General features: G+C 40.1%; 3 protein-coding genes across 3 annotated transcripts; 1 reads left to right on the top strand and 2 right to left on the bottom strand.

The window, feature by feature from the left end:
• Positions 1-1,798: 1,798 nt before the first annotated feature.
• Positions 1,799-3,500, bottom strand: RB195_011336 (uncharacterized protein; the record flags this gene model as incomplete). Its single annotated transcript, XM_064192697.1, has 3 exons — positions 1,799-1,863; positions 1,930-2,037; positions 3,368-3,500. The coding sequence occupies 3 exons, from the start codon at positions 3,498-3,500 to the stop codon at positions 1,799-1,801; spliced, it is 306 nt and encodes a 101-aa protein (XP_064050280.1).
• Positions 3,501-8,285: 4,785 nt separating this feature from the next.
• RB195_011335 (uncharacterized protein) lies at positions 8,286-8,624 on the bottom strand (the record flags this gene model as incomplete). Its single annotated transcript, XM_064192696.1, has 1 exon — positions 8,286-8,624. The coding sequence occupies one exon, from the start codon at positions 8,622-8,624 to the stop codon at positions 8,286-8,288; it is 339 nt and encodes a 112-aa protein (XP_064050279.1).
• A 15,690-nt stretch (positions 8,625-24,314) lies between these two features.
• Positions 24,315-24,863, top strand: RB195_011334 (uncharacterized protein; the record flags this gene model as incomplete). The annotated part of the gene is made up of 1 exon (XM_064192695.1): positions 24,315-24,863. One exon carries the CDS (start codon positions 24,315-24,317, stop codon positions 24,861-24,863), a length of 549 nt encoding a protein of 182 aa, XP_064050278.1.
• Between the last annotated feature and the right edge of the window lie 1,689 nt (positions 24,864-26,552).

The following is a 26,552-nucleotide window of genomic DNA, read 5'->3' as shown; positions in this document are numbered from 1 at the left end:
CTGTGATGTTCTATAATGAGATAAAGCAGGGAACGCTCACTCGATTCGCCTGATTATTGCTAGTAGCTCCTTCGTCAGCCGCATTTGTCAGTTTCCGACATTTAAATTCAAATATTACCCTAATATTCTTCTTTGAAGGAACATCATTTTTATTTATTGGCTGAAATAAGTTATTTGGGAGCTGAGTGTGAAGAAAATGATTTTAAAAAATGTTCTATGTGATTCCTGGAGTCGTATTCCGTTGTTTTCAAGGATCATTTAGCTTTAATGATCACCGAAAGCGAGTTGTTTATTTGCAAAAGCTCATTTCGAATTCTTCTCAGCAATCCATCAACTCTGCTGCCCTGTCAACATACGCGGAGCAAGCTATCATAAAGCTGCATAAGTATTATTTGCTTTTTTTTTCGTTTGTAGACTTCATCAAAAAAATTATTGGAAACGACAGCGAGTGTGTATGACAGCGTTTGTTGGATTTGCAGCAAGTGCAACACGAGGAGCACCAAATTAAACTTTCTCAATTCAAAAATTCGTCTTTTACGTTCCTTTCAGTTCAGTTAAAAAGCGATGCCTTAGATAGAATCACAACTCAAGATTTTTGATCTGCAAAATTTATGGCCTTGCACACGAACATAAAGTAATGTCGTTGAAGACTCATTCAAATTTTACGGGGTAGCGCACTCGGTAAAAGGGCCGCTGTGGCCGCACGACCGATGGTTTGAAATCGCCCTAGTGCCGACCAAGCCTTTCATCCGTTCGGGGTCTATAAGTTAGTGAGTACCAATTTTGTTTTGCCTTGCAAAGATAAAAACACTGGTTTGATACATCAATTGGCCACCGCAAGTCATTGCGGGGGGCAACTCTCGTTCCAAAACCGAAACTGATTACGAATTGCAGAAGAACGCGCTGGCACATCCCAAGCGCCAAAGACTTTTATACACACCAAATCGACTCAATTCACTGTTCGGTCAAGGAGTAAGTTGTTGAAGTTTTTTTCCAAAGTTGAAAATATTCATAGAAGTAAGAAAAAATATTGGACAAATATTTTGAGATACAATTGGTGCAAAAAAAGCTTTTTCGCTTTGCATTTACTATTCATTCTTTTTACTTACTTTTGTTTATTTAGATAATTGAATGTTAACATTAGCATAGTGTTGTCAGCATTGGGGCACTCTTTAGCACTGCTGTATTAATCTTTTGAAACTCGAACATGTAGACACATTCAGACTATGTCCAACTTGTATAGCTGCATGACCATTACGTTTTCCTGCTACCTCTTTTTCTAGCTCGTTAGGATGGATGACGGATTATTGTTCAATAAAAACTTCATTTGGACTCTGTCCTACACTTGCAGTGCTTTTGCTCAGGATATTCTGGAGCTGCAACGATATCTTGCAGATGCTTCCACCTTTTTTCTCTGTAGGAAAAATGCCTTTTCCCGTTTTTTCTAATGCATTCTCATATCTACAGCTAGCCAAGTGATAAAATATTTTATACGTATACGGATAAAGTATGCATATATGTATATAAGAAATATGTGTGTAAGCAGATAGCAGCTACACATAGATATTTCATATCATACGATTATTTCGTTCTAATAATAAGAAACATGAGGTATAAAGGATAATTTACACGGCGTAAATCAATCCCAGTGATGATGCGCATACGCGTTCTTATTTAATTCAGAACCGTTCAAGGTTTTCGCAGCCTTGTAACGACTTGTGGTGTCTGGCCAATGTATCAAGTCTGTGTTTTAATCCTCTAAAGCATACTTAATACCAATTTATCGGACCCGGAGAGATCAAAGTCTCGGTTGGCACATCGATGGTTTTGGGCAGTCACAGCGGAACCACTCACTGATTGCGCCTTAATAAGAAATATTTGACTTCTTTACTTAATCGGCGGACTGATTTCATCGCCTGACGCGATTACCTGCGTCTTCTCCGAGGTGTGCCGTCTTTGGACATAGCTCTGCCCATCCTTCTCGATCTTCTGCGAGAGCTTGCACAAAATCAACCCATTCGAAGGCTATTTCATATCCTGCGAAACCTTATATCTCACCTGATTCGCTATCCACGCCGAATGTCTTCTGATTCTCTTTCACTACCTCAGCCTTTTCTGCCTGAATCCAAAAAAAAACTCCTCAGAACTCGTTTAACAGGGCAGTATCCTGAATATATGACCGAAAAAGCGAAGATGATTTTCTGTATCCACTTTTGATGACGGTGCAAGATATTGATATCTTCCACGTGTCGTCCGCCCGGTACGCGAGATCTAAGACCGCGTAAAAATCTTCACTGTGGCAAACACTAGGCCAAAAGTAGCCATGCAGCCGTCTAAGCAGCTTCCTTTCCGTACAACCCAGCCTCTCCAGCGGTGTGCGCAGATGGCATAACAGTCTGGAAAGACAGGCTTGTTGAAGTTCACTCGACAGCGATCGGCAGTTCAGCATTGCGAGACATATGTTTGTAGCCAAAGATTTCATGCGCTTTCGAGCGTTTGATCTACGAGAGTGTTGGGTTTGGCAGTGTGCTGGGCGCCAACACTTTTTTGCAGTGTTTGGGAAACTTACCCCCATATAACAGTGCAAATTATGTAGCTCGTAGCTCCCAAGGCGTATAGTCAAATGCCTGATTTCGTTTACTAAAAACAGAGTCACCATGAACAGGTACCAGGATCTTTCTTTATCTGTGCCAAAATTTTCTTTATTCTTTTCAATACAATTACAATTCAATGCCGATAACGTAACACCAAAACTATCCCCTTCAAATAGTGCGCGGGTTTTTGAATCAATTTGCATTAGCACGATGTGCCCTGTGACATGCGCGTATAACGCATCGCGTATAACGAGCAAAAACAACAACGTAAGCCACACATCATCAATTATTTTCTAGATAAGAAGATTGAGAAAATGTTGTGCACTTTCCTATGCTTTCAAGTATATGAAATCTTTTTGTATAGGTCTAAAGAGGATCATAAAACACATGGAACTAATTAATTTTGCAAAAATACATTGAGAAAACGATATTAGAACATGCCCAACGTTAAGTAAGCTTTAATGAAGGTAAATCACGAATAATAATCAACTACGATGCACTAAAACTTTCGAAAATAAACGAAAAAATGTGAGAAAAAACTTCTCTGATTGATTTGTTAAAGACGAATTACCGATGCGAAGACATAAGTATTGACAGTTTCAGCACAGAATTCTTGCTTGTCCGGTCCCTGTCCGTCCGGAACAGTTTGCACTTCTTTTTTCAATGAGAATTCGTGGCATATGGATTAGGTGGAGAAAATCGGTTCAGCATCAATCCTCTTAAAAGGATCACCCCACGAATCTGCCGTGGGATTGATTTTCTTTGGGGTATACCTATATCGACTGCGACCCGTCGAATGAAATGAATTGCTTGTCGGGGCGTCCAAATGGATTTTCGACGAATCGCAGGCGGAGGCGGAGCGCATGGGTGGGCCGTTGAAATAGATGACGTCGCAAGGAACCGCATTCCGAAACCGTCTGTTCACAGTGATGCAGGGAGAGATTAGCGGAACCACCCCTGCATTCATAATCTACGATCCGATATAGGTATACGCCAACGAAACTCCATACCACTCCAGATTCGTGAGGTGATGCCTTTAAGGTTAATACGAAGATGTACAAATCGATCCACACGCTAGACTTTGCTTAATTCGAGTGAAAGTGTTGTAAATGATCTTGTTAGCAAAATTGTCCGTTTTTCTATCCTTTGCTAACCCTCACCTCCGCTCCTCTTTTCTTCCAACACGGTGGTGTGCGTGCTATTTTTGAGCACAGCGCCTTGTTTATACGTCAAGATATGTAGGGGATGTATAGGATCATACATCATTTCCTATTCTTTCGTATTACATACATGCAATTACATGAATATGCATTGAATTATTTACATACCTTACCCCTTTTTCTTTTTCTTCCTCCCTTTTTCTTGACGTAACAAGGTGTTCGTGCATAATTCCTAGTTGAAAAGCTCAATCATATTTATAATCTGTTTATCATTTTTGTTTAGTTGTCGTTTATATTTCCCCATTTATGCTGGAAATCTCCGAAAGAACTCACTTATCTATAGTAATTTTATCGCTTAGTTTCGCTATGATTATGTTGAGAAGTTGTTTTGATGACACAGTTGATAGTTGCCTGGAGTTGTCTTCATTCCTGCTACGTACTCTCTGTAAATCGATTAGCTAGTAACGTTTGACTAGAAAAAAGTTGTTTATTTATTTATTTGAAAACGCTACGCTACGTTAGAACGGTGGTTACTGCGGTTTGGCTGACCAACAAGTTGGCCCTGATTGGCATATACTCACAGTTACCCCATAGAACAAAAACTCCGAAAGAACAAAGCACCCTGAAATTCCACCTAAGTTTTTTACAGCAAAGTTGGCCTTGATTGGAACACTGTGTGGTGGGTTGCCAGGTCATTCTCCTCCTACAGAAGAAATCATGCGAAATCCTCACGCGAAATCCCTTTCCCAAGCAAGAACGCTACGGTAGAACGACGGTTACCAGGGTTTGGCTGACCCGGCTTAACCCAGAATGGGCAAGTCCGTCAGGGGCCCTAGGCGAACGTGAGGGAGTACCGGAGCTCTGAGCAGAGAAATATTTTAATCATTTCAATGGTGCACCCCACATTTGAATCTGAAAACGAACACTTTTCTATGCAATTATTTACACCAACAAGGAAATTTTTTCTAGCTCAGGTCAGTTTTTTTTTTCGGAAAGGATGTAGTAGACGGCATGCACTTATGCCAAAGATGACAAATAATGCAGCCACGGTAATTTTTCGCCAAAAAGCGAGGAAAAAAACATTATAAGCAGATTTTTCAAAATAATTTTCTAGCGAAAAATGACCGCAGTTACTGGACGAGTCTGTGGGGTCATCAGTATGCTTAACGCAAGAACCACCTACAGAAGTCACCTACACTCACCCATCTACAAGTTCCAAAATATTTAAGGGAAGGTATTTTGAATTTTATGTTCAGAAGATTGTATTAGGCGCTTTCAGATGCACGATTACCCTTAATATAAAGAAAGACGCAAGATGCTAATAACAAAAACATGCTTCTTTGTATGAGCCTGTATTTGAGCTCTTTTCGACGTAGTGACAGTAGTACCGTGTGTGAGGAATTGGGTTTCGATTCATAGAAATTGCAGACTTGAAAAATGAAAAGGAAAAAATGAAAAAAAACCTGCAAAACTAGGTCTAAGTTGTTTTTTTTAAATAAAACACGAAAAAATAGATGAATGCTAGGTTCGGTTCAATTTTTGGGCAGTAGAAGTAAGACATGAATAACTGTTTGAAAAATCTATGAAAAGCGGAGAATGCGTAAAAGAAACTGTACGCCATAACTTTTGTAATCGCTAGTTGAATCCTTCAAATTAATATAAGTTCATAAAATCTGGTTACAGTATCAGGATCATTTTAAAAAAATCGAGAAAAATGTATCATTCTCGTCCTTTAAGCAGATGTACAAACAAGCTCCGCCCATCAAATCCACGTGGAGTGCAACTATCGGCGTCGTCGCTATACATATGACTCTCCAAATCGATGCTCATTTTCGCTTCCATGTTTGTTTTCCACGTGGAATTTCTTAACAGAAACGGTCATTTCGCATGCGCTTTTGGTTAAAGAAAGTATGGAAATCGGTCAGTTTTCCATTCTGATAGCACTGGTCGCATCCAAATCCTTCTATCAATTGTTACGTGAACAGTAAAATCAAAGTTTCAATAATATTCCGTTCTCAAACATGTACTTTAGGTTATTGGTCGTGACAAGAGCATGAAAGCTGCTTTTAACCAACTCTTTTTTTTCGAATTTTTTTTCTGCTTGGTGGAAGGAATGGTTCACAAAGGGTTACATTAGTAAAGGTGGACAAACGGACGTGCTGTTATTTATTATTGGTTAAATAAATAAATAAACAAAAGTGCATTTGTAAAACTACCGTAATACTACTACCGTAATACTGGTGTAGTTATCGACATGCTCGAATTTATCGATTTAAGAAACATATAAAAGTTCTACTGCCTGGCATCTATTGTAATTATTATATTATTATGTTTGCAATCATAGCACTGCCACTATTCATCCTTTTCACAATGACATTCTAATATTTGTAGTCAAATTTTGTTTTTTTTCCCACTTCTTTTTTTCAATGCTTCAATTCTCTGCTAACTACAAACTTCGGATATTTTGGTTTAATCTTTCTCTCATTCCTCACTCGGCCATTACTGGTTTACCGATGCATGGCCGCACCGACGGAAATCCTGCTTAGATGGAAAATCAACTGGTAAAAATAAGCTCATCAGTGAGACCATACACTTATTTTTAGCTCAGTCGTGCGTAACACCATTAGCTTATTCATGCACATTGTTGCGGCAGGGTATAGCTATGCTGTGTCACGTTCCGTAGCCATCAATTCCCTTTACGAGCTCAGCTTCGCTCAGTTCAGCAGATGTACAACGTGTTCTGTTCATTTTTAGTCTCCTAAAAACTACGCTTCACTGAAAATGCTTGATGGTTAATAACTAAGCGATCTGATAATTAAGTAGCGACTAATTAAGCTGAGGTGATCAACTGGAAAGTGATTAATTTGTGAGCATTAATTTATGACATTTCTCCTTCTCACATGCATACTCCTCATTATGTTGTGATTCGTTTAATTAAGCTTCCACGAAGTTCTAAGACATTTCTTGGAAGGCTTGCGTTCTCAATCAACTCCATGACCCTAGAACCAAATAGGAAGTTTCTTATGAATTCTTATTCTAGGAGTTTAACTTTCTAGGATTCTATACTACAACAGCTTCACTTAGAGAAATTGGACCCCAAAAATCGCGACCACAACTTGCTATTATTTTTTCTCAAAAAAAAATTCACCAAAATCTAAGCGTTCCCCTCAAAATTGTGTTTCCAAGATCCATCTTCTAGTGCAGCGGCTGTAGATGGGTCTTGGAAATATATTCGAATAAGCATGTGATTGTTGTTGCGAATATATAATACATTCGAAACAACAATCACATGCTCTATTTACTTGTTTATTTATGTACAGTTAATGAACAAAAAAATTGTTTTGCTTCTCAATTCTGAGCTCTACATCAATGTGCAACAACGATGCAGATATGTAGGCAAAGCTCATAGAAGTAATTAATTCAAGAAAAAAACCACTGAAAAACGAACGAGAGGGGAATGAAGCGAAATGAAATGATTATTTCCATGAATAAATGTTCAGCTTATTAGACTAGCAAGGCACGCGCCTATAAATATACGATAATGTAGGATCCTGTCACGAATTAATTGATGCTTGTGCAGCACTCTTTGTCTTCAATAGGTAATGCCTCATTTCCGTGCGACATTCAATAAGGAAGTAAAATGAGCCAATTTGACAAAATTGGTAAGTAATCAAATCGAATTGAGGTGTGTTTACTACAAAATTTTGAAAAATCACAGCATTTTTCCAGAACAACAACAGAGACGTGGATATTTATTCACGTTTCGTTTATATTTATGTGAAATATATCTCTATGGGGCGGATGTAGCACAATCGGTAAGAAGTTCCACTGTGACGTGCACGTTCTCTGTTTTGAAAGCACCCCAGTGCCAACAAAGCCCTTCATCCCTCCGACGTCGATAAATTGGTACCAAAAAACTGTCTGGAATTATAAATAAACACATTGGTTAACCTCTGCAAGTCACTGTACAGGGTAAACGTTCTCAGACGATTCTGAAGTGAACGCGTTGGCTCGTCTCGAGCGGACTGACTAACGACAGAGACTTTAAACTTTATCATTTACCAGTCTGAAATTAACAGAAAGTCTGAATGTCCGGCTAAAGCCGAACATCCAGACTTTCTGTTGTGTTTGCTTCGCTCCCCGTCACTGATCAATGAAAATTTACAGTAGTGGGATGTTCTGTGAAATTAGATTTGCATCTTTTTACAACGCTTTCTCTTTTTTTTGCTATAAATTACGACGAAAAACTATAGAGCTTTCCTTCTAAACGCGTCGGTTCTACATTTTTGAGAATATCCAACCGTCAGCTTCGAACACTCCTCGGTACCAATATAATATAGATGCAATTTGAGAGCATTATTCGAAGTGTGGGTGTTCCTCCTGATTCCCCACAACAGTCATCACAGAATGATGTTTTAACATAAAATGACGTAAACAACATCATCACACTGATAAAAATAAGTTCCACATCAGATCATATAAACTGTTGCGCACTATTTAAGCAGCCGTTTGTGTGGTTGTTTCCACTTTCTCAAGAAGGCTTGCTATCAGGTTGAGGGAAACGTGCGAGAAAATAGATACGTTCCCTCCGTTCCCCGTTCGCCATTGTCATCCAAGATGTTCTCAAGCTTCGTGAGTGACGTTGACGAGGTCCTTGAGCTGTGCCCAGCTGAGCTCTCAGCTGGTCCATCCGTTTAGCGAAGACGGCACCCCATCTCGTTGGTGGTCTCCCTCGAGGGCGTTTAGCATCTCTTGGAATCCACTCTAGCGTTCTTTTAGTCCTTCTATCGTCGATTCTTCTCATGATGTGACCGGCCCATCTATGTTTTGCTTTGGATACATATTTCGCTGGGTCGCGAAGACGGGACATTCCTCTTAAGTCGCGACTCCACACGAAGTTATTGCTCACCAATCCGATGCCGGTGGACCCGTCGCACCCCATTTTGTAGCTATTCAGCGCTCGCGCACCAACCCGAAGCCGTGGGACCCGTCGCACCCTCCTTTTCGAATTTCGTGACTGAATAACACACACACGTGACAGAATAAGCCCGTTATTATATAGCATGATATTCTTGTATTGTATATAAATATAAACATGAACGAAGGAATTACTTAGTTAATATGCAGCTCTCTGTCCATTTCTTCAAATCCTCTTAATCGCCATTCAGAATATATGGATTTTTTAAAAATTTTATAAGCATAAACGTGCATTTCTTGCCTACTTGCTGTTCCAAGTAACTGCTCAGGGGATATTTCTACTCAACCACGTTAGAGGAATAATGAGAAAAATGGAGAACAAAGAAGGAATAAAAGAGAAGTGATGCTGGTTATGATGGGTAACTGTACAATATCTCGATCAATATATGATGTTCTACTAGAACAGCGTTACTTTTTTCTATTGCGTCTTTTTTTTTCCTTTTTTCTTTTTTTTTCAATGGCTACAACAACAAACTACTGTGGGTAGTTCTACTCGTACTGTTCTTTATCAATTCCGTCATTCCAAACCTTGTGGGGCGTATAAAGAAAAGAAAAACGCCTTTTCCCCGTTCCAGTCACGTCAATTCTTCTCAATGTTACGTAATTGACGCTTTAGACGCTTTTAATGACACGCTTCAATTCCGCAAAGCTTCATTCCTTGACGCATTTCTCGTTGATTCATTTTTGCCGCATTCTGTGATTAGCATTTCAGTTTTTGTTAAAAAAAGGACTAGTCTCATGTAAAAACGTAGGGTCTACCTTCCAGGCGTCTTTATTTAGGGATTTTGTCGTACTTTATGTAAAATTTAGTGGTTATTAGGAAAAAGGAATAAAATCATGTATATGATAGTGATGTAACAATAAGTAATTATATATTTGTTTATTCATTTGTAAAAACAATGATAATGAATAATAAAATAATATATAATCTAATAATGGGTAGGGTGGGTTCTTGAATCGCGACTATTGATTCTAAAAGCGGAATGTTAACGTGATTTGAAAACCAATTATTTACTTCTTCAGGAGGTTGCAAGTTGTTTTTTTCATTACCAGTGTCTTTTGCTGCTATAAATCATTCAATACCACATAAAATTTGCATGGCATCCTGAATTTTATAGAAAAAAAAGAGGGGTAGAAATTCCATGAACTCCGACTCTTACATTATTAAGAAGCATAAATTCCTTGAAGTAGAAGTCTTTTTGCAGCGTCTTCACTAGTGTTCTTCACTGTCCTTTTTTTCTAATTTTTGTTTTTTTTTTCTCGTAGAAAAAATGACTACGGTTGAATATTAAGGATTCGAGAAATGTGTGCGGAAGGGTGGTAGCGTCCTAACAGTTCTCCCAGTCTGATTTCCCTAAAAATTTCTGATTAGCTTAATCCGAATATACCCCTCCTAAGAACTGTAAGATCTTCTCCTAGCATATATGGGGGACCCTGGTACGAGGGGTTATCGATCCCAATCCCTTGGATTTTTCTTTTTTTTACTATCATTTATTTTTTTTTATCGTATAACATTGTAATCTTATTTATTTTACTATTATTGAATCTTTGACTTGTTATTGCTTTAATAATTTTAACTTCCTAAGTTAAATAGGATACATTTGGAATTTCTTCCAGTCCCTCTTCAAGAATTAGTGCAAATTCTAGCAAAGTGCCTATTTTTCATGGAATTAGCAACCTACTGTTGCGTGATCCTCACTCCGCGATTTTTGTTTTCGAAGAATTCGTTAGAAAGATCTAGGATGCATTTGTGATGCATTCTTGGACCACTCATGCAACTGATCAATGAATGAAGGCAACCCAACCTCACTGTTTACTCTTTATGTGAACGTCTATTTTTCTCCTTGAATGCATGGATAGGTAGTCGAACTAGAAGATTTTAGAAAAATGTAAAAACCTTATATGTGGCTGTTAACCCTATACATGCCTATTTATTGCCTTTTTTAGATGGCTGTTCCGTTATTTATATGTCTTTTCTTGCTGCTCACTTGTGACAATAATGTTTGAAGGATAAAGTGTCTGGCGTTAAAGGAAGCATACCACGAATCTGAGGTGGTGCGGATTTCAGGTGGAGTATCCGTATACGGGTCGTAGGTTATGGAGACGTGGGTAGTTCCGCTCATCTCTCTCTGAATCACTGCAAACAGCCACCTCCAGAATGCTGTTTTGTACGCCACTTACTGCAACGCTCCACCTCTTGCGCCCCTTGCGCCGCCTCCGCCTTGCGATTCGTCGAAAATCAATTCGGACTGTCCCGATAGGCAGTAAGGTGCAAGGGTGGCGCGCTGCAATAGAAAGCGTCGTACTAAACAGCATTCAGGGACCGGCCGCTTGCAGTGATTCAGGGAGAGATGAGCGGAACCACCCCGATCTCCATAATCTACGACCCCGCATACGGATACTCCAACTGAAGTCCGTACCACCCCAGATTCCTGCTGTGCTGTCCTTAATCAATCCGCTTGGAATGCGCCACCGCCTTCAATTAAGAAACGTTTGAAGGTTACAAACGCATGTCCAGCCTATGTAAGGACCTGTTGTGAACAAACAATGTTTCAAGTCAGTGTTTTTATCCTCCCAATCAAGTCTGCTACTAATTTATCGACCTCGGAGAGATGAAAAGCTTGGTTGGCACTAGCGCAACTTCGAACTATTGATATTGATTGACTATCGATAGTGACAATCGAATCTCTTACCAACTGCGCTACGCCTACCCTCCATTATTGAATGGCAAGTGGCAATGACTTGGACTTTTTTGTGTAGAATCCTTTAAGGATATTTAGGATGACAAATGTATGAAAAGTATGTATGCTGTGGTAAAATATAAATAGAAATTTGAATAAGTGGATACGGTAGAGTTACCACTCAGCTTGTTTTGCATTTGGCGCGCCGATTCCCGCTCTTTGCCTTTTCGTTACACAAAAACATCGTATCAATATATTTCTAAAGGCAGCATCTATCAGCGAATCATGTAGTGTGAAACCTGATCGAAAACACAAGTTCGGGGCGTAGATTACGAATATGAGCGGGGCCCAGCCCATCCCTCCTCTCTTTAATCGTCTTTAAAAAACGGCATGGGAAACGTTTCGAAACGAAAAAAAAAAACAAAAAAAAAACATTTCTACGAAGTACGTGAAAACGCATCTACTTTTTGCACGCGCCAGCGGTAAATGAGGTCTCATCACTAACCCGTCGAGTAAAACCTACTGAAAAAGGCTGTCGAAGGGAGCGTGTATGAGGGTGCGCGTTCTAGCGTATCTCGTAGGAGTTAATCCGGTTCTCACGGCGTTTTTTAGGACAACTAAGGAGAATTGATCGAAGCCACTCTCGTTTCCGTAATCTATAACCGAAATCTTCGTTTTCCCTGAAGTTTCCGTACCATGCCAATTTCGTGATACCATACCTTTAAAAGACATACAAGGATAGGAAGAAAAGGACAAAGTTCTAGAAAGATCAGCGAAAAACCTTAAAATGACAATTTTCTCAGTCAAATATCGTTTCACAGTAGTCGAGAGCTTACGCTTTCATGGCGGCGAGCAGAACGCATACGAAATTGTTGTCTCTGGGGACTGAATCTCATAAACGTCGTCTTCATATTCTCATAATAAGAGCGGGATAATTATCTTTGGCTAGAGCAACGACCAAAAGTTATCCATATGGGTCCTGAAAAGGGGATTTGATGTGGTGCCGGTTGAGTGAGGTGTGCAATGCGTGGCACACATGGTGTCCTCTGGCTTTGTTGTGAATGCAAAAACGATATGTTTACGAGCTATAAGATTCTAAAAACGTCCAATTTTATGCGTTAAACGATTGTTGGCAGTTCTTCCATGCATAAACAACTATTGAACGCGTCCGTGAAGGATCGGCATAGCAGTAAGTGATGCGTATAGTTTGGAATTTGATTATTGCCGCCCGGCGCATTCCATCCGCCCACACCAATTCGACTCTGACGGTTGATGCTTATGCTTTCAGCCGTGCCATGCCGTGTATGTCGTTTTGTCCCACATTCATCGAGCTCCGTTCTGTAAGGAAATCCGTTTTTCTTATCGAGAATAGCCGCTGAAACGAGATCGCGTTGTTTATTCGTACACACTCGACTTTACTCGCACGAAATGCGCCACACCCCCTAATCGAACGGTCCTTATTAGCTTTTTGGGTGCTCCACGCCGCTTATGGTTATTTTCGGATGATTTCCTGAACAGAACTAGCGCATTTAATATTTCCTGTCTCATTGCTATTACCAATTCGCGTTTTTCTTCTGCTCATACTGCTTCGGATAAAATATAAACGGCTATCTCTCCTCATTGGATTTTCACGCCGTAATCAATTAATCAATTACTGCTAGAATTATTGTTTTTATTAAAATGAAATCTAAAAAAAGAATTACTAAATAAAGCAAGTGTTGCAATTTTTCAGCCTGCGATTACATTGTCGTAGAATTTATCCGGAATATCTACCGTCTGAGTCTAAACTATTTCTCACTTCTTTTTACGTTAGTGAAACTTTTTTGGTGTTTAGAAATTATTTCCACTCCTATGCTCTCGAAAATACGAGCGTATTCCCTTAAAAATTGTATGTGATAATCATGAGAACCCAGCGAAACACAACAGAGAACAATATAATTCGAGTTGCCGCACCTATGCAGTGGTATCGTTTGGCGGACTTTTCCTGGAGTCAATAGCCGGATGCTATATGTATTGTACAAATTAAAACTTCGGAAGAAATTTGCTCTCATGAAAGGAAGAAAAAACTGATACCGAACTTGTTTTGAAATCTCAATTGTTTCGATCAATTTTTGCAAACACATGGAGATGTGCTGGTGAAAAAACAACGAATAAAATGTTGCAAAATAATTTTTATTCGGACAGAAAAAAGCTGGACAGCTCTACTGCAGTAATACTCAAATGATTCACAGCTTTGCAAAGCTTTTATACTCAATTTTACATTTTTGTTGTTAGGATAAACTGTCTGGTGTTAATCAATCCGCTTCGGATGCGCCCTCACGTTCACTTCAATTCAGAATCGTTTGAGGTTCACGAGCGTGTAGCTGTCCTCTACAATGACTTGCGGTGGCTAGCCGATGTGTCAAGTCAGTGTTTTTATCCTCTCAGATTGGCCTGGTACCAATTTATCGGCCTCGGAAAAATGAAAGGCTTGGTAAGCATTAGGGCGGATTCGAACCTCCGATCGATTGTGCAGGAAGAGGAACGGAACGTTTAACCACTACACTACACCCGCCCATTAATTTTATTTTTGTTTTTACTGATAATAATTTACGAGATGACAACACTTATCAAAGAGAAAAAAGGATAACGTGTATCAGAGGGTGGTTTTGAAATCAGATTGGATGGCACGAAAATTTTCCTAATGCTACTTCAAAATCCTCCATTCTATCTATATATCTATTTTTAGGAACACTCTCCATTATGTGTCTCCTTTTACGAATATAATTATACGAAGTCATCCAAAGCGAAAAATTTCAACGATCCCTCGCGTTTTGAAAACGTTTATTGAGCAAGCTCAAAGACTCGAAACTGTAGCTCGTCGCCAATTCCTTCGGATTTAGACGTGGGGAAACAGATGGAAGGAGCGCTTCTCCAGACACTTCCTTCCTATATTTTGTTGAAAATACAGTTCAGATCGAGTCCGTCCTACAAAAGATAAATAATACGATATCCTCTGGAGAAGAAATGTTTTTTTTAAGGAAGTTTGCATTCTTATATTGTTCTTATATTCTTATAACTTTACTGCACAAAACTTGTGCGAAATTTTAATGAGCTCTGTTCTTTATTGTTTCTGTTTTGTGGCAAAACTATTGTGTTTTCACATAATTAATTAATTAAATAAATAGATATTGCTGTCTTATATTATATTCTTGTGTTTATATATTCTTCTTTTACTATCTTCTCTTATAGATTGTTATATTCTTGACTTTTAATGGAAGCGCTACGAAATCAAGCAGTACATTCTAGGATAGCCTCATATCCATCTTCATAAGCTCATCGCTTCAAAAAAATGCAATCTTGATGAGCAAACAATCTGTGCTCTAATAGCTGCACTTTCAGAAAATGAGATATCCTGACGATAAATGCTCGGATATGAGCAGTTTCTAGAAGAGCTTGACGCACTTGGGAAAAAAAAGCACTTCATCCATCCCTAGATTTCCCTTCGTTCTCACAAGTTTCCCCTGACTCTTTCGGATGTAGTTCCATGATTTTTGTTCGGTGAACAACTTTACTGCCTTTCAAATCTACTCAAATCAAATCAATGTTGTCTTCGACCATAGCAAATAGGATCTCCTTCTGATGCGTTAACTATCGTATCCTACTAATTTTTCTGGAGGAAATTTCCCCCAGGGCTTTTCATACCATTACGCCGTTATTCAATGAGTACTCTAGAGGAATTGTTTTTTTATATTGCGCTTTTCCATCGCTCTTAAATTTACGTCTTTTAATACGACGGCTAGTCGCATGGTAACGTGGGATGGAACGAGAAAGACATCTCCAATGTCCAGGACCCACTGCGGTTCTGGACAGGACCGCCGGTGTGCAAATCGCTTTCGCGAAAGGTGGTCGCATTATGCTCGGAAACCTCACGTAGAAGATCAAATGCTCAGGTCCTGCGACGAAGTTCGAGTATTTTCGGGAGCCTCTTTTCCTCTTTCCAAATAGGCGTATCGAGACGGATCACGTGGCTGGATGTGTAGCCGAAACAAGACGTGAGCTACTTTCAAATCTACACGCTTTCATTTCTATTGATGTCATAGTTTACTTCCAACATTTGTTTATTGTCGCAGACCCATGTCCATAATTATTCCCTCTCGCTCCTCTCTTCCTCCCAAAACAAGTCAGTGTTTTGATTTCGTCTGTAGTTGCAGTCAAATTATGCGAAAAACTAGAATTGGTTCCTCGCGAGGATTCTATAACGAAAAACAGTTATACTGTCAATACATAAGTATTTGAATATACAATATGTTCACTTTTGGGTTAAAGTGTAGCTGTTTGGAAGGGTTGTGGGTGCACTCAACCGCGCTCTTATTTCTGGAAGTAAATACCCAAATCATCAGGAGTTCCCTAGGAAGAAGTTGAGGCCGTTCACAGTCCCCTCTCCCTCACCCAACTACATTTTCTCCAAGTTTTGTCTATTTACTTTTCCATATATCATATGGAAACGGTGTGTCATGAGTTTGTGATGAACATCTACCAACAAACCCTCGTTCAAATATTCCAAGCATCTAATAAGGAAAGCAGCGGGTGCCTCATGTTCGTTGGACTCATCTAATCATCTCCCTCCGTTCATTTATTGCAGAAATTCTCATCGACCGCTTCCAATCGTACACTGATCATCCCGAAGCGCTGCGTTTCGCAACAGCAGCCACGTCCTCCCAACCATCCAAAATCATTTCAACGTTTTATGAATTCCGTTTGTGGCAGTGGCCGCCCGTTCGCCAGGCTGACGTCATCCCAGCTTCCGTAATTCGTACGCTGACGACATTTCTTTATGGATCCATGTTGGAACCATAAAGAGTTTTTTTTTCTTTGGATGATTCACAAAGGTTTCTTCTAAGTGTTAATTGGAGCACAGAGCCAAAATTCAAGCAAAATCAAATTTTTCCACTCCTCATAGATTGTAGTGTTTAGTGTTTTTTTTAAATCAGTTTTGTAACGTACAGGAGAGATCTGAATCAACTATTTTCCTTTTTTGCATTCAATTTCTTTAACTGCCGGTTATAGCTGGAATCATTCCTGTGCTGAAATGATCGGTTAGAGGCCGATCCTATGCTGATTGCTATCATCAACCAAATGCTTCTCAAATTTCCCGTGTCATTTTCAAAATAATTGGTTTTCATGTCCAATGAAAACTGCTGGATAATAAAAACATAAGTGTAGCAGCAAAAGCAAATATAAGCCCACTTTTAGGACAGAAGGTCTTCGTATCTGGTGATAAGTCTGTTAAAGGAAATCCTACACGAATCTGGAGTGGTACGGATTTCCGGTGGATTATTCGTGTACGGGGTTATGGGGGAGGAGGGTGATTCCGTTCATTTCTTCTTAATTGCCGTAAAAAACGGCCCGGAAGATACAGCTTCGAGCCTTCCGGCGCACTGGGAGTTCGATTGGAGCGCCGCATCTTCCGGACCGGTTTTTACGGCAATTAGGAAGAAATGGACGGAACCACACCTCTCTCCATAATCTACTATCCCGTATACGAATACTCCACCTGAAATCCGCACCACCTTAGATTCGTGGAGTGATGCCTTTAAGAAAGGTACAAATTGTAGTCCAGTCTTCTTGCTTTGTCTCCGGAGCACCGATGACTGAAAGAGTTCTTTGTGAAACTGTTTTTCTATTCTACTATTATTTTTCTTACCTTTCTGCCTTATAATTCTTTTTCTCTATCTTGTTAGCTTCGAAAACGAAACGTGGCTGATGTTAGTAAGCTTTATGGTGACGGCATTCGAACGGCAGCCATCCGGAAACACACATTTGGAAGACTTTTCTGTGAAATTGTTCTCGTTTCTCTCCTCACCCACTCTCTCAGCTCGAAATGAATTTACAACTCATCCAGCTTGAAGTGTGGCGCTTCGAAAGCAAAAGCAAACCTCTTGCCATCGTCCACCACTTTCTTCATTTCAATTCCAATGTGTGTAGTAGCCACTTTCGCCAGAAAACGGAAAAAAGGACATAACACGGGGTTTTCTCCGTGACTAAGTTCATTTTGCTGGACTAAGAATTCTCTCTACCTAGTTTATTTTTAACTTCGAAAAACTTTTACAAAAAGCAGTTATTTTCTTAATTAGTAGCGGCTACGAAGCTACGAACTAGGGGACCAGATTTTAAGATAAGAGGAGCGATAATTCTAGGATTTTAGCGTGGCCCGTAAATCCCTGGTACACCATGATTGAACTACATATCGTCACAATCAGTGCTAATCATCAACGGGACTCCGAAGCGGTGTCAACCCTCCACAAAGTATCGTTAATGAATCGGCTAATAACGAGAAATGCGCCACAGAATCACGTCATCAACTTAACATCCTCATATTCGAATAATTCAACACTAACGCCCACGAAACTAATCAATGTCGTAAAATTATGCGTTCCCATTCCACTGTTTTTCTCGTTTTTAAATGTCATCGCCGTATCCATTCATTAGTTGTACTTTCACACGAACTCGCCACCGATCCGCTCTTATTTCCAGGATTGCCAGTCAAATATCTGAAGTGTGGTATCCCTTAAGTTCCTCATTACATCGGTGGAGATGTTATTATGAACAATAACGACCACAAAGATACTGGTATCAAGTCTTTTCTTCTTTCTTTCTATGGCTGCTTTCTCGCTTCTACTCCTCTCTTTGACTCCTTAATATTTGCTTTGTTTCTCACTTTTTTTTGTTTCCTCTATGTCTTTTTTCCTCTTTTTTCTATCGCTTGTTCTACAATACTACCAACTGTCCTTATAAAAACGATCACGTATTCCTAGATGTTACCGTCGCCCGAAAAAACGGTTTTTTGAATCCTTTTTCATTTTTTTTCTACGCACTTTTTCGTAACACAAATTACTATAACTCAGATTCACATTATATGTGAAAATCGCTCTCCAGAACGGATATAATGAAGTAATTAATGTAGAAAAATATATAGATGTATAGGAATATAGCAAATTAATTTCCCTACAATTTTACCATGAACAATGTATTTCACCTGTGGCTCAGTTCACTGTTGGGCTCGGGAACGCTTTGACGTAATAATAAAATCGTTAGTTTTTGCTTAAAAATACTTATAGGCAGAACAACACATGTGAGCTCATAGCATTTCATAATAATTGTTAAAGAAAAATTCCACTAGGCAAGTGATGTCCATTTTCGTTGATGAATTGCTGAATTGTTTACGGAAATTGTCGGCTTCCACTCTTTCCAACAGGTCTCTCGAGTGATTTCCTAACGGGTACCAAAATTCCGCTACACGGTAATGAACGGCTGCTATCTTGCTGAATGAATTATAGTTGGATCAAAGAGGCCTGAAGCACGGACAGTTGCGTAAAAGGTTGCGCTCGAAGCGGCGCGGTGGAGCGTAGCAGTTGGGATTGCGTAGGGATCCTCTCTACCGCCACCCATCTGTGCAATTCGCCATGGGCCCACCTCGATTCCAACCGCTGTTTCCACCGCGCCGCTTCTGAGCGCAGCCGCTTACGCAGGTGTCTGTGCTTCACGTCGTTTTCACCCCACTATAACTTCATCTGTTGTTTTTAGTGTATCCAAATGTGCAGAAGGGTCAACACGACATGAAGCACGTGCGCAATTGCGCATGCGCCTTCTCCTGGTGTTAGGAGTGTGGTGAAACTCTTGCTGGCACCACCCATCGCTGCAGTTTGCGACGGTCCCACCTCGGTCCCAATTGCTGTTTACACCGCGCCGTTTCGAGCGCATACGCAAATGCACCGCAACTACACTCGTGATTCATGTCGTTTTGACCCGACTATATTCAATGATGACGGAATATCCTCTTTAACTGATCAACACAATATCATTCACTTTTCTCTTTTTTGATGCTGATCCAGGGAATTTTCAAGGATTTCTATCCACGCAGTTTTAGCTCGCTTTTTTTCTTCCGTATGAAAATCACTGCTTGTCCTTTCTTCAGTTTCACATTCGTATTCTTAGCATTCTTTTCCCCAATTATCTTGCCACAGCAAACTTTGGATTGGTAGAATCAAGGAAAATTGGTGCCGTCGAGTCTAAATGTAGACTTCGATTCGCTTGAAACTCTCAGTTCAATGTCTTGTTTAATGATTCGGAACATTGCGTATCCCGTATAAATGGCTTGGATGACTCTATTCAACTTGACCATTGCGGTAATCAATTACCGGTAACGATTCGTTAGCTAAACACTAGAACAGAAGTCGCAGAAAACGTCGAAACTGTAGAAATTAATCTCACATCATTCAGTACTTGATTCATTGTTCATACAACTCATTAGGATAATACGATCCTAACAGACCTACACCATTGACTAGCATTTCAACACTTCGGATCACCCAATTGTTGCATTATCCCTCTTTGGATTGCAGAGATCCCCGATGTCCTCGCATTTGTTAGAGCTTTAACCCATGAGAAGCAAAAAATGAGGGATAAAAGGGGAAATTGTCCGGCGATAATCAATCTGCCAACGCGTTCATTTCAATTCAGAATCGTTTGAGGTTTATGAACGCCTGTCTAGCACGTGTACAATGGTATGCGGGGGCTAGCCGATGTATCAAGTCAGTATTTTTATCCTCCCGGACACGTCTGGTACCAAATTACCGATCCCGACGTGATGAGATTCATGATTGGTAATAGGACGGTTTGGAACCATCCATTAAAGGCATCATCCCACGAATCTGAGGTGGTACGAGTGAAGTATTCGTATACGGGATTGTAGATTACGGAGAGGAGGCTGATTCCGTCCATTTCTTCCTAATTGCCGTAAAAAACGGCTCGGAAGATGCGGCGCCGCACAAAGCTGGCGCGCTCCAGTCGAACTCCTTGTAGAAAACAGTGCGCCAGAACGCCCGAAGGCGTATCTTCTGGGCCGTTTTTACGGCAATTAGGAAGAAATGGACGGATCCACCCCCTCTCCATAATCTACTATCCCGTATACGAGTACTCCACCTGAAATCCGTACCACCTCAGATTCGTGAAGTGATGCCTTTAATCATGGAGTCCCAGTGGAACCTTGTACAGATTACACTACACCTGCCCACAACAAATAAGAGTAGTGATAGAAATTAGTTATTTATCCGCTTTCTCTTCATTTTCTTTCCTTTTATCTTTATTCTCTTGTTGTGTCAGTTTTCTTGAAACTGAAATTATCCTATCCAACAATCGGATAACCAACAGTTTCAAAACAGCTTCTCCACCCTCGTAACTATGGGACCCTCTGACGGAAAACGTGTAAGATTTTTGGTTGATTGATGGTTTCTCTACAAAGTAATCTTCGCATAAATATGTGTGGAAATTTCGCGTTTTTCATTTCTTCATCAAGCAATTTATGTCTCAGCAAATTTGGACGAAGCGTATTTTAATTCTATTAATTCTTATATCGCAAATATATCCGTCTGAAGGTCCTTCCTCTAATGCAGTAGAAACATAGCTACATATTTTAGATACTTTGGAGTGATGTTCCAAGAAAAAAATCAGGAGAAACGACTTCTTACTTCTTACGTTCCATGGCATTCTGTTGAATAAGAACTCGAAATGTTTCTCTCCATGCTTCATTCTTAAAAAAAGAAAATTGTGCGCCTTTAGCATGAATAAATAATAATTAAACGAATATTTTAGCCTTTGCTACATCATGGAAATAAGATATGGCGAAGTGCAATATAATGAGAAAATCTAGCATAACGTTGAGCGTTACGCATTTTTTAAAAAAATTTATATGTTTAGTCACATTTATTAGAAATTTGCGCAAAAAAGAAGAGAAACACTGTGACAAAAACAAAGCAGAATTTTGAATTATTGGAAGAATCAGTTGAAAAACGTATTATTCCAGAATTATTGATCTAGCACAATGTTGATTGGTCTAGAAACGAACTATAACAATTCATGATGTAAATAGAGTTATTTTACGCAGTTTTGCTCAAACTTTATCTCCATCTAGGTCTGTGGCAGGTCTGAACATTGGGACCTGTAACTGTTAGTACATCTATTCAAGTCTTATTTTATTTGAACGGGTTTTGTTTTAAACTCAGTAAATATTAATTTGTATGTAATATTGTAATAAATGAGAATCTTTACCTTTCAAATAACAGAGAATCATTTCGAACTTTCGCAAATGATTAAGGCGGCAAAGTTTTTGAATCGTTTTAATCAAGTGACACATTAATCTCCATGTCGCCTCCTCTTGCATCTTAGGCATCCTGGACTGGACCTTCTTGTGCCAACGAGAAGGTCCAGTCCAGGATGCCTTTTGGTGAGGGTTTATTGTTGGTCTGGCTTTTCGATAACATCATCTTCATCAAAAGGGTACGATGGGATGTGCATAGCTTCAAAAAAAAACCTCGAGCCACTTTCCGACCTTTAATAAAGACGAAGTTTTCGAAAGCTAAGCGACAAAAGAAGGTTTTATCCAAAAACTCGTTCACACAACAAGAAAACATGAACCAAATCCACAAATTTATATTTTTTATGGCATTTAATGATGAGTGTTGTAATAAGAAACGCGTATAGCTTGGTAAGATGGATAGCTCCAAGCTTGTACATGAAGTAACGAAATAATAACGAGAGTAGATAAAGTTTCGATATCGATCGCCCATGCCACTACTCGATTCTTGTTTCTTGCTGCAGAATTCATTGACATCATGCTTATTCCATGTGAAGGGACTTCATTTTTTTGTGTTCTAGAATTAGGACTTACGTACGTCATGTAGTGGATAATAAGGTTCTGCTGGTTGTGACGTCAATAGCCAAAATGTCATCGAGCTGATGAGTGCAATAAATGAGAATGAAATAATTGTAGGGGAGTATCAGAATATAGGGTCAGATAGATGTTATCGGATCCACGGCAGAAACTATTAATATTTTTTGTCTCCAAGAAGCTGATCACGAGAAATTTGAGTGATTTTACTCAAGTTTTTATTATAAAAAAAACAAGGGAAGAAAAGATAAAACCTGACCTTCTCCTTACTTTTTTCACTTAACAACAACCCGCGTAACAGTAACACTTTTTACAATTTCACGAATATTAAAAAAACTATTAAACGTAGTCTTTGAAATCGGAACCAAAGATGATTAGTGTAGTGTTGCGGTGAGCGACAGGGATCTCGTATGTAATTATGAAAATCCGGGCTCGATGAATCTTGTGTTAGGATCTATAGTCGGAAATTCGCCGAAAACCCGAAAAAACGAAAACTCTTATCGTTGTCCACAGAATTACATTTTCTCACCATCAAATGACTGCAGCAAAAGATGTTTTCTCGCTAGACTCTATTAACTCTCTATGTTCCCGACGTTGGATTTTGTTCATTCATTAATTTGTGACCAGTTATTTCAAGAAGCCATAGAAGTTGTTGTTTGAACTCAGCTTTAAATTTATCCTTTTGCCTGAGGCAAACTGAAAACTGCTAACAAAAAGCAAGCGTATAACTATCCTGGGACTGCACACAGAAGTAACATAGGTCCTTGCTGCAGCTGCATGATCGGAGGTTCGAATCCGTCCTAGCCTAGCCTTTAATTCCTTCGTGGTCGATGACGTGGTAGGTCTGTCTGCGAAGATAAAAGCACTGAGTTGATAAATCAGCTAGCCCCCGCAAGTCATCTTGTAGCCTAGACATGCATTCGCAAAACTTGTCCCAAGCGGATTGATTAATACTAGAAACATCATCCGTTATCTTGTTGCACTTTACGAATACGCTTACAAGAACAAATGCGTTCTCGTAACTAGTGAGCTTGCTCTTGTTATTAACGAATGCTTATTTTGGCTGTTCTCTACCAAAGTGAACCCCCACCGCCTCTTCGTCAATTACAAATGACCATTTCTTATATTGTTAATGTGCATGTCTCCACAACGGTTTACTGAATCAAAGTGGCGTGGAGATGGCTCTGGACGTTGAACTGTGATGCACAGCGTAAGTACATCTTCCAGCGAGGTCTCTCAAGCTGAGAACGAGTTCGACACCACCGACATTGAGAGTTCTCGGAATCGGGAGCCCACCTAGGAATAAACCACTGCTAGGATTCACCACCGTCCTGGAAAAATGTCGCAAAGTGCCTCTCTGATCCATGTAGGTTGGCGATGACCTGTGGTGAAAGCTAAGCTCACCATGGCAGGGCTGCTTAGTATGGGGAAAAGTATATCTGGCGCTCCAGCATACACCTTGCCTCAGCATCCTGCACAAGGCACACGTCCCTGCCGTCCTAGACATCGGACGGTATTGCGACCGGTGAGAGGCGACCAAATATCAGTTTTCTTATGACGTTTTTGATCCTGAACCAAGGCGACACATGCACGACCTGCCATGGAAACTGTCCCAGATTATGTACCACTATATACCTACACCGCGAAAACAATGTCCACAGACACTGTTCTGCATGCTTCTCAGAGCTGCAGAGCGCGTAAAACTCTACGTGATTGCTCTGCTAGAGAGGGCAGAAAAAGCGACATACGACAGATGATCGACGGTACACTTATTATTCGTGGAGAGATCGTTCCGTCGCGAAACGTAGGCGGTGTTGGTTTTATTGTGCACCGATCTGTCGTCTTGCCGATTCTAACGAGATCCTGTCACTTCATCTAGACATTCTTTGCCTCTGCCCTCTGCACTGAAAACGCATTAACATCATCAAGTGGTCTACCAACATCGGCAACTGAAGAATCTGAACTGAACACGTTTTATGGGGAGCTGGAGGAAGTGATCTGCAATGAAATTTCCTACGAATTTGTTGTCGCAAAACTAGGAAAGGTCGCAGAAGAGGAATAAAGGATCTGAAAATTTGGCCTGAGGGACCGGAATGAAAACGACAGTTGTCCGCCACACACCTCTTTCATGTGAATTTTCTTTCCATGAAGAAAGATCTACGTCGGTGGATATGGGAATCTCCCGAATCTCCCAATGGCGCGACTCGTGTGGAGATCGACCACATGCTCACAAATCGGAGGTTGTGTCTACTTGACATATCGGCAGTACCATCTTTTTGTAGTGATCAGCGGTTTTCTTCGTGCGAAAATACTAGTTAGCCACTCGATGAAAAAGAACATCTTTTATCGGCAACGAAGGAGGGAAGAAGTCGTATACGACGATTGCATAGTCGAAGACTTTTTGTCCAAAGGTGATCGACACATCGAGGAGGACCCAAGCGTGAACTACGACCTACGGAAGAGGACTGCGAGCCTGTGTGGAACGTGCCTCGAAGCTGCGCACGACAAAATTGGAAAGAATTTAGAAAACCACCGAGGAATTGTTGGAAAATCATCACCAGCGAGATGGGGTGATTTATTCGTCTCACGGATGGACCAGCTGAGAGCTCAGCTGCATACGGCTCAAGGACTTTGTCAACGTCAACCACGAAAGTTGAGAACATGTTGGATGACGATGGCGGGTGAACGAAACGGTTACAAAAGGTGCTGGAGCCCGCACGTTCAGTCAAGACTGGCCTTCTAAGTATCCAAGTAAGTATTGTGCGCATAACCTCGCTTCAAGAGAACGGCGAACATTCCTTCGCTCTAAAAATCACGTTTCTTCCTCTGTGTGGCATACGCTCTATCATCCCTTTGCCTTTGGAACCCGTATCTCTCTAGACGAGCAAATTCGGTGCGAAGTATATGTCTAGTCTATCTTTTTTGTTAGCACTTTTTTTCTCGCTGTCAGTGATGAACGCACTTTCAGCGAAACTCGTGCAGACTGCAGCTCGTTCCAACTGAATTTTATTTTCGGACAATGTTCACTCCGTAATCTGTTCAGAACGTATCCAAGTTTTCTACTCATATCTTGCACTTTTGTATGCTTAGTAGAGCTGAAATCCCAGATCCGTTCTTTTTGATTCTCTTCTCTCATTCGTAGTGCCGTTCTTAAACCAACATCACGAAGAACAATATTAGGATGTTGTTCCAACTTATCATTTGGTTAGATTGAAAAGGATTGTTCATTTTACTCATACACTAACTACTAACTGGTAGCACTAATTGAGTTCCATCTATCGTGAGGTTTTCTTTCAAATTACATACTTTTGTGGGTTTTTTTTGTTGAAAGACGCATGTAGCTGCTATGTAAACTGCACTTATATGGCAGAAGTTACACAGATAGTAAAAAAAAGATGTTGTCGTCCAGGCTGCTGCCGAAGCCCGACCGAAATAGACCAAATACCTTGAGGGAGTGAGGGAGAGTGGAATCTTTTGTAACAACTTTCTGTTTCGTTCAAATGAGCTGCCGGACATTGCCGGACTGAGGTTCTCGGTGTCCATGGGGAAACGCCAAGTTTCGCAGGTTATGGAAAAGCGACGAATGTCATCCCAGATCCCACGATCTACAACCCCATCTCTAGCCTTTTTCTAGGATTCGCTCACTACGTCAGATGCGTGATATGCTGCTTTTGAGTCAAAATATGTCAATTAGCAGGTGAAATGTCATGAATTCCTACAAATGCCGCTAACATTTTTTGGAAGCAGCGAGTTGCAGCCATTAATACTTGAGTTTATCCGAATGGTAGCCTTAGTATTCAAACATCTTCTTTGCTTGTCCTGCATATAAAATGTGAGGAGGATAAATCGATAGATCAACGCTAAGTGCTTCAAACTTATCCTTTATGGTATATTTGCTTAATATATCTATATCTATATCTGTATATATATATATATATATATCTATATCTATATCATTCCTTCGCTCTAAAAATCACGTTTCTTCCTCTGTGTGACATACGCTCTATCATCCCTTTGCCTTTGGAACCCGTATCTCTCTAGACGAGCAAATTCGGTGCGAAGTATATGTCTAGTCTATCTTTTTTGTTAGCACTTTTTTCTCGCTGTCAGTGATGAACGCACTTTCAGCGAAACTCGTGCAGACTGCAGCTCGTTCCAACTGAATTTTATTTTCGGACAATGTTCACTCCGTAATCTGTTCAGAACGTATCCAAGTCTTCTACTCATATCTTGCACTTTTGTATGTTTAGTAGAGCTGAAATCCCAGATCCGTTATTTTTGATTCTCTTCTCTCCTTCGTAGTGCCGTTCTTAAACCAACATCACGAAGAACAATATTAGATGTTGTTCCAACTTATCATTAGGTTAGATTGAAAAGGATTGTTCATTTTACTCATACACTAACTACTAACTGGTAGCACTAATTGAGTTCC

This window comes from Necator americanus, chromosome III (assembly GCF_031761385.1).
Source record: "Necator americanus strain Aroian chromosome III, whole genome shotgun sequence".
NCBI classification, from domain to species: domain Eukaryota; kingdom Metazoa; phylum Nematoda; class Chromadorea; order Rhabditida; family Ancylostomatidae; genus Necator; species Necator americanus.
This window is presented reverse-complemented; position numbering and strand designations above follow the sequence as displayed.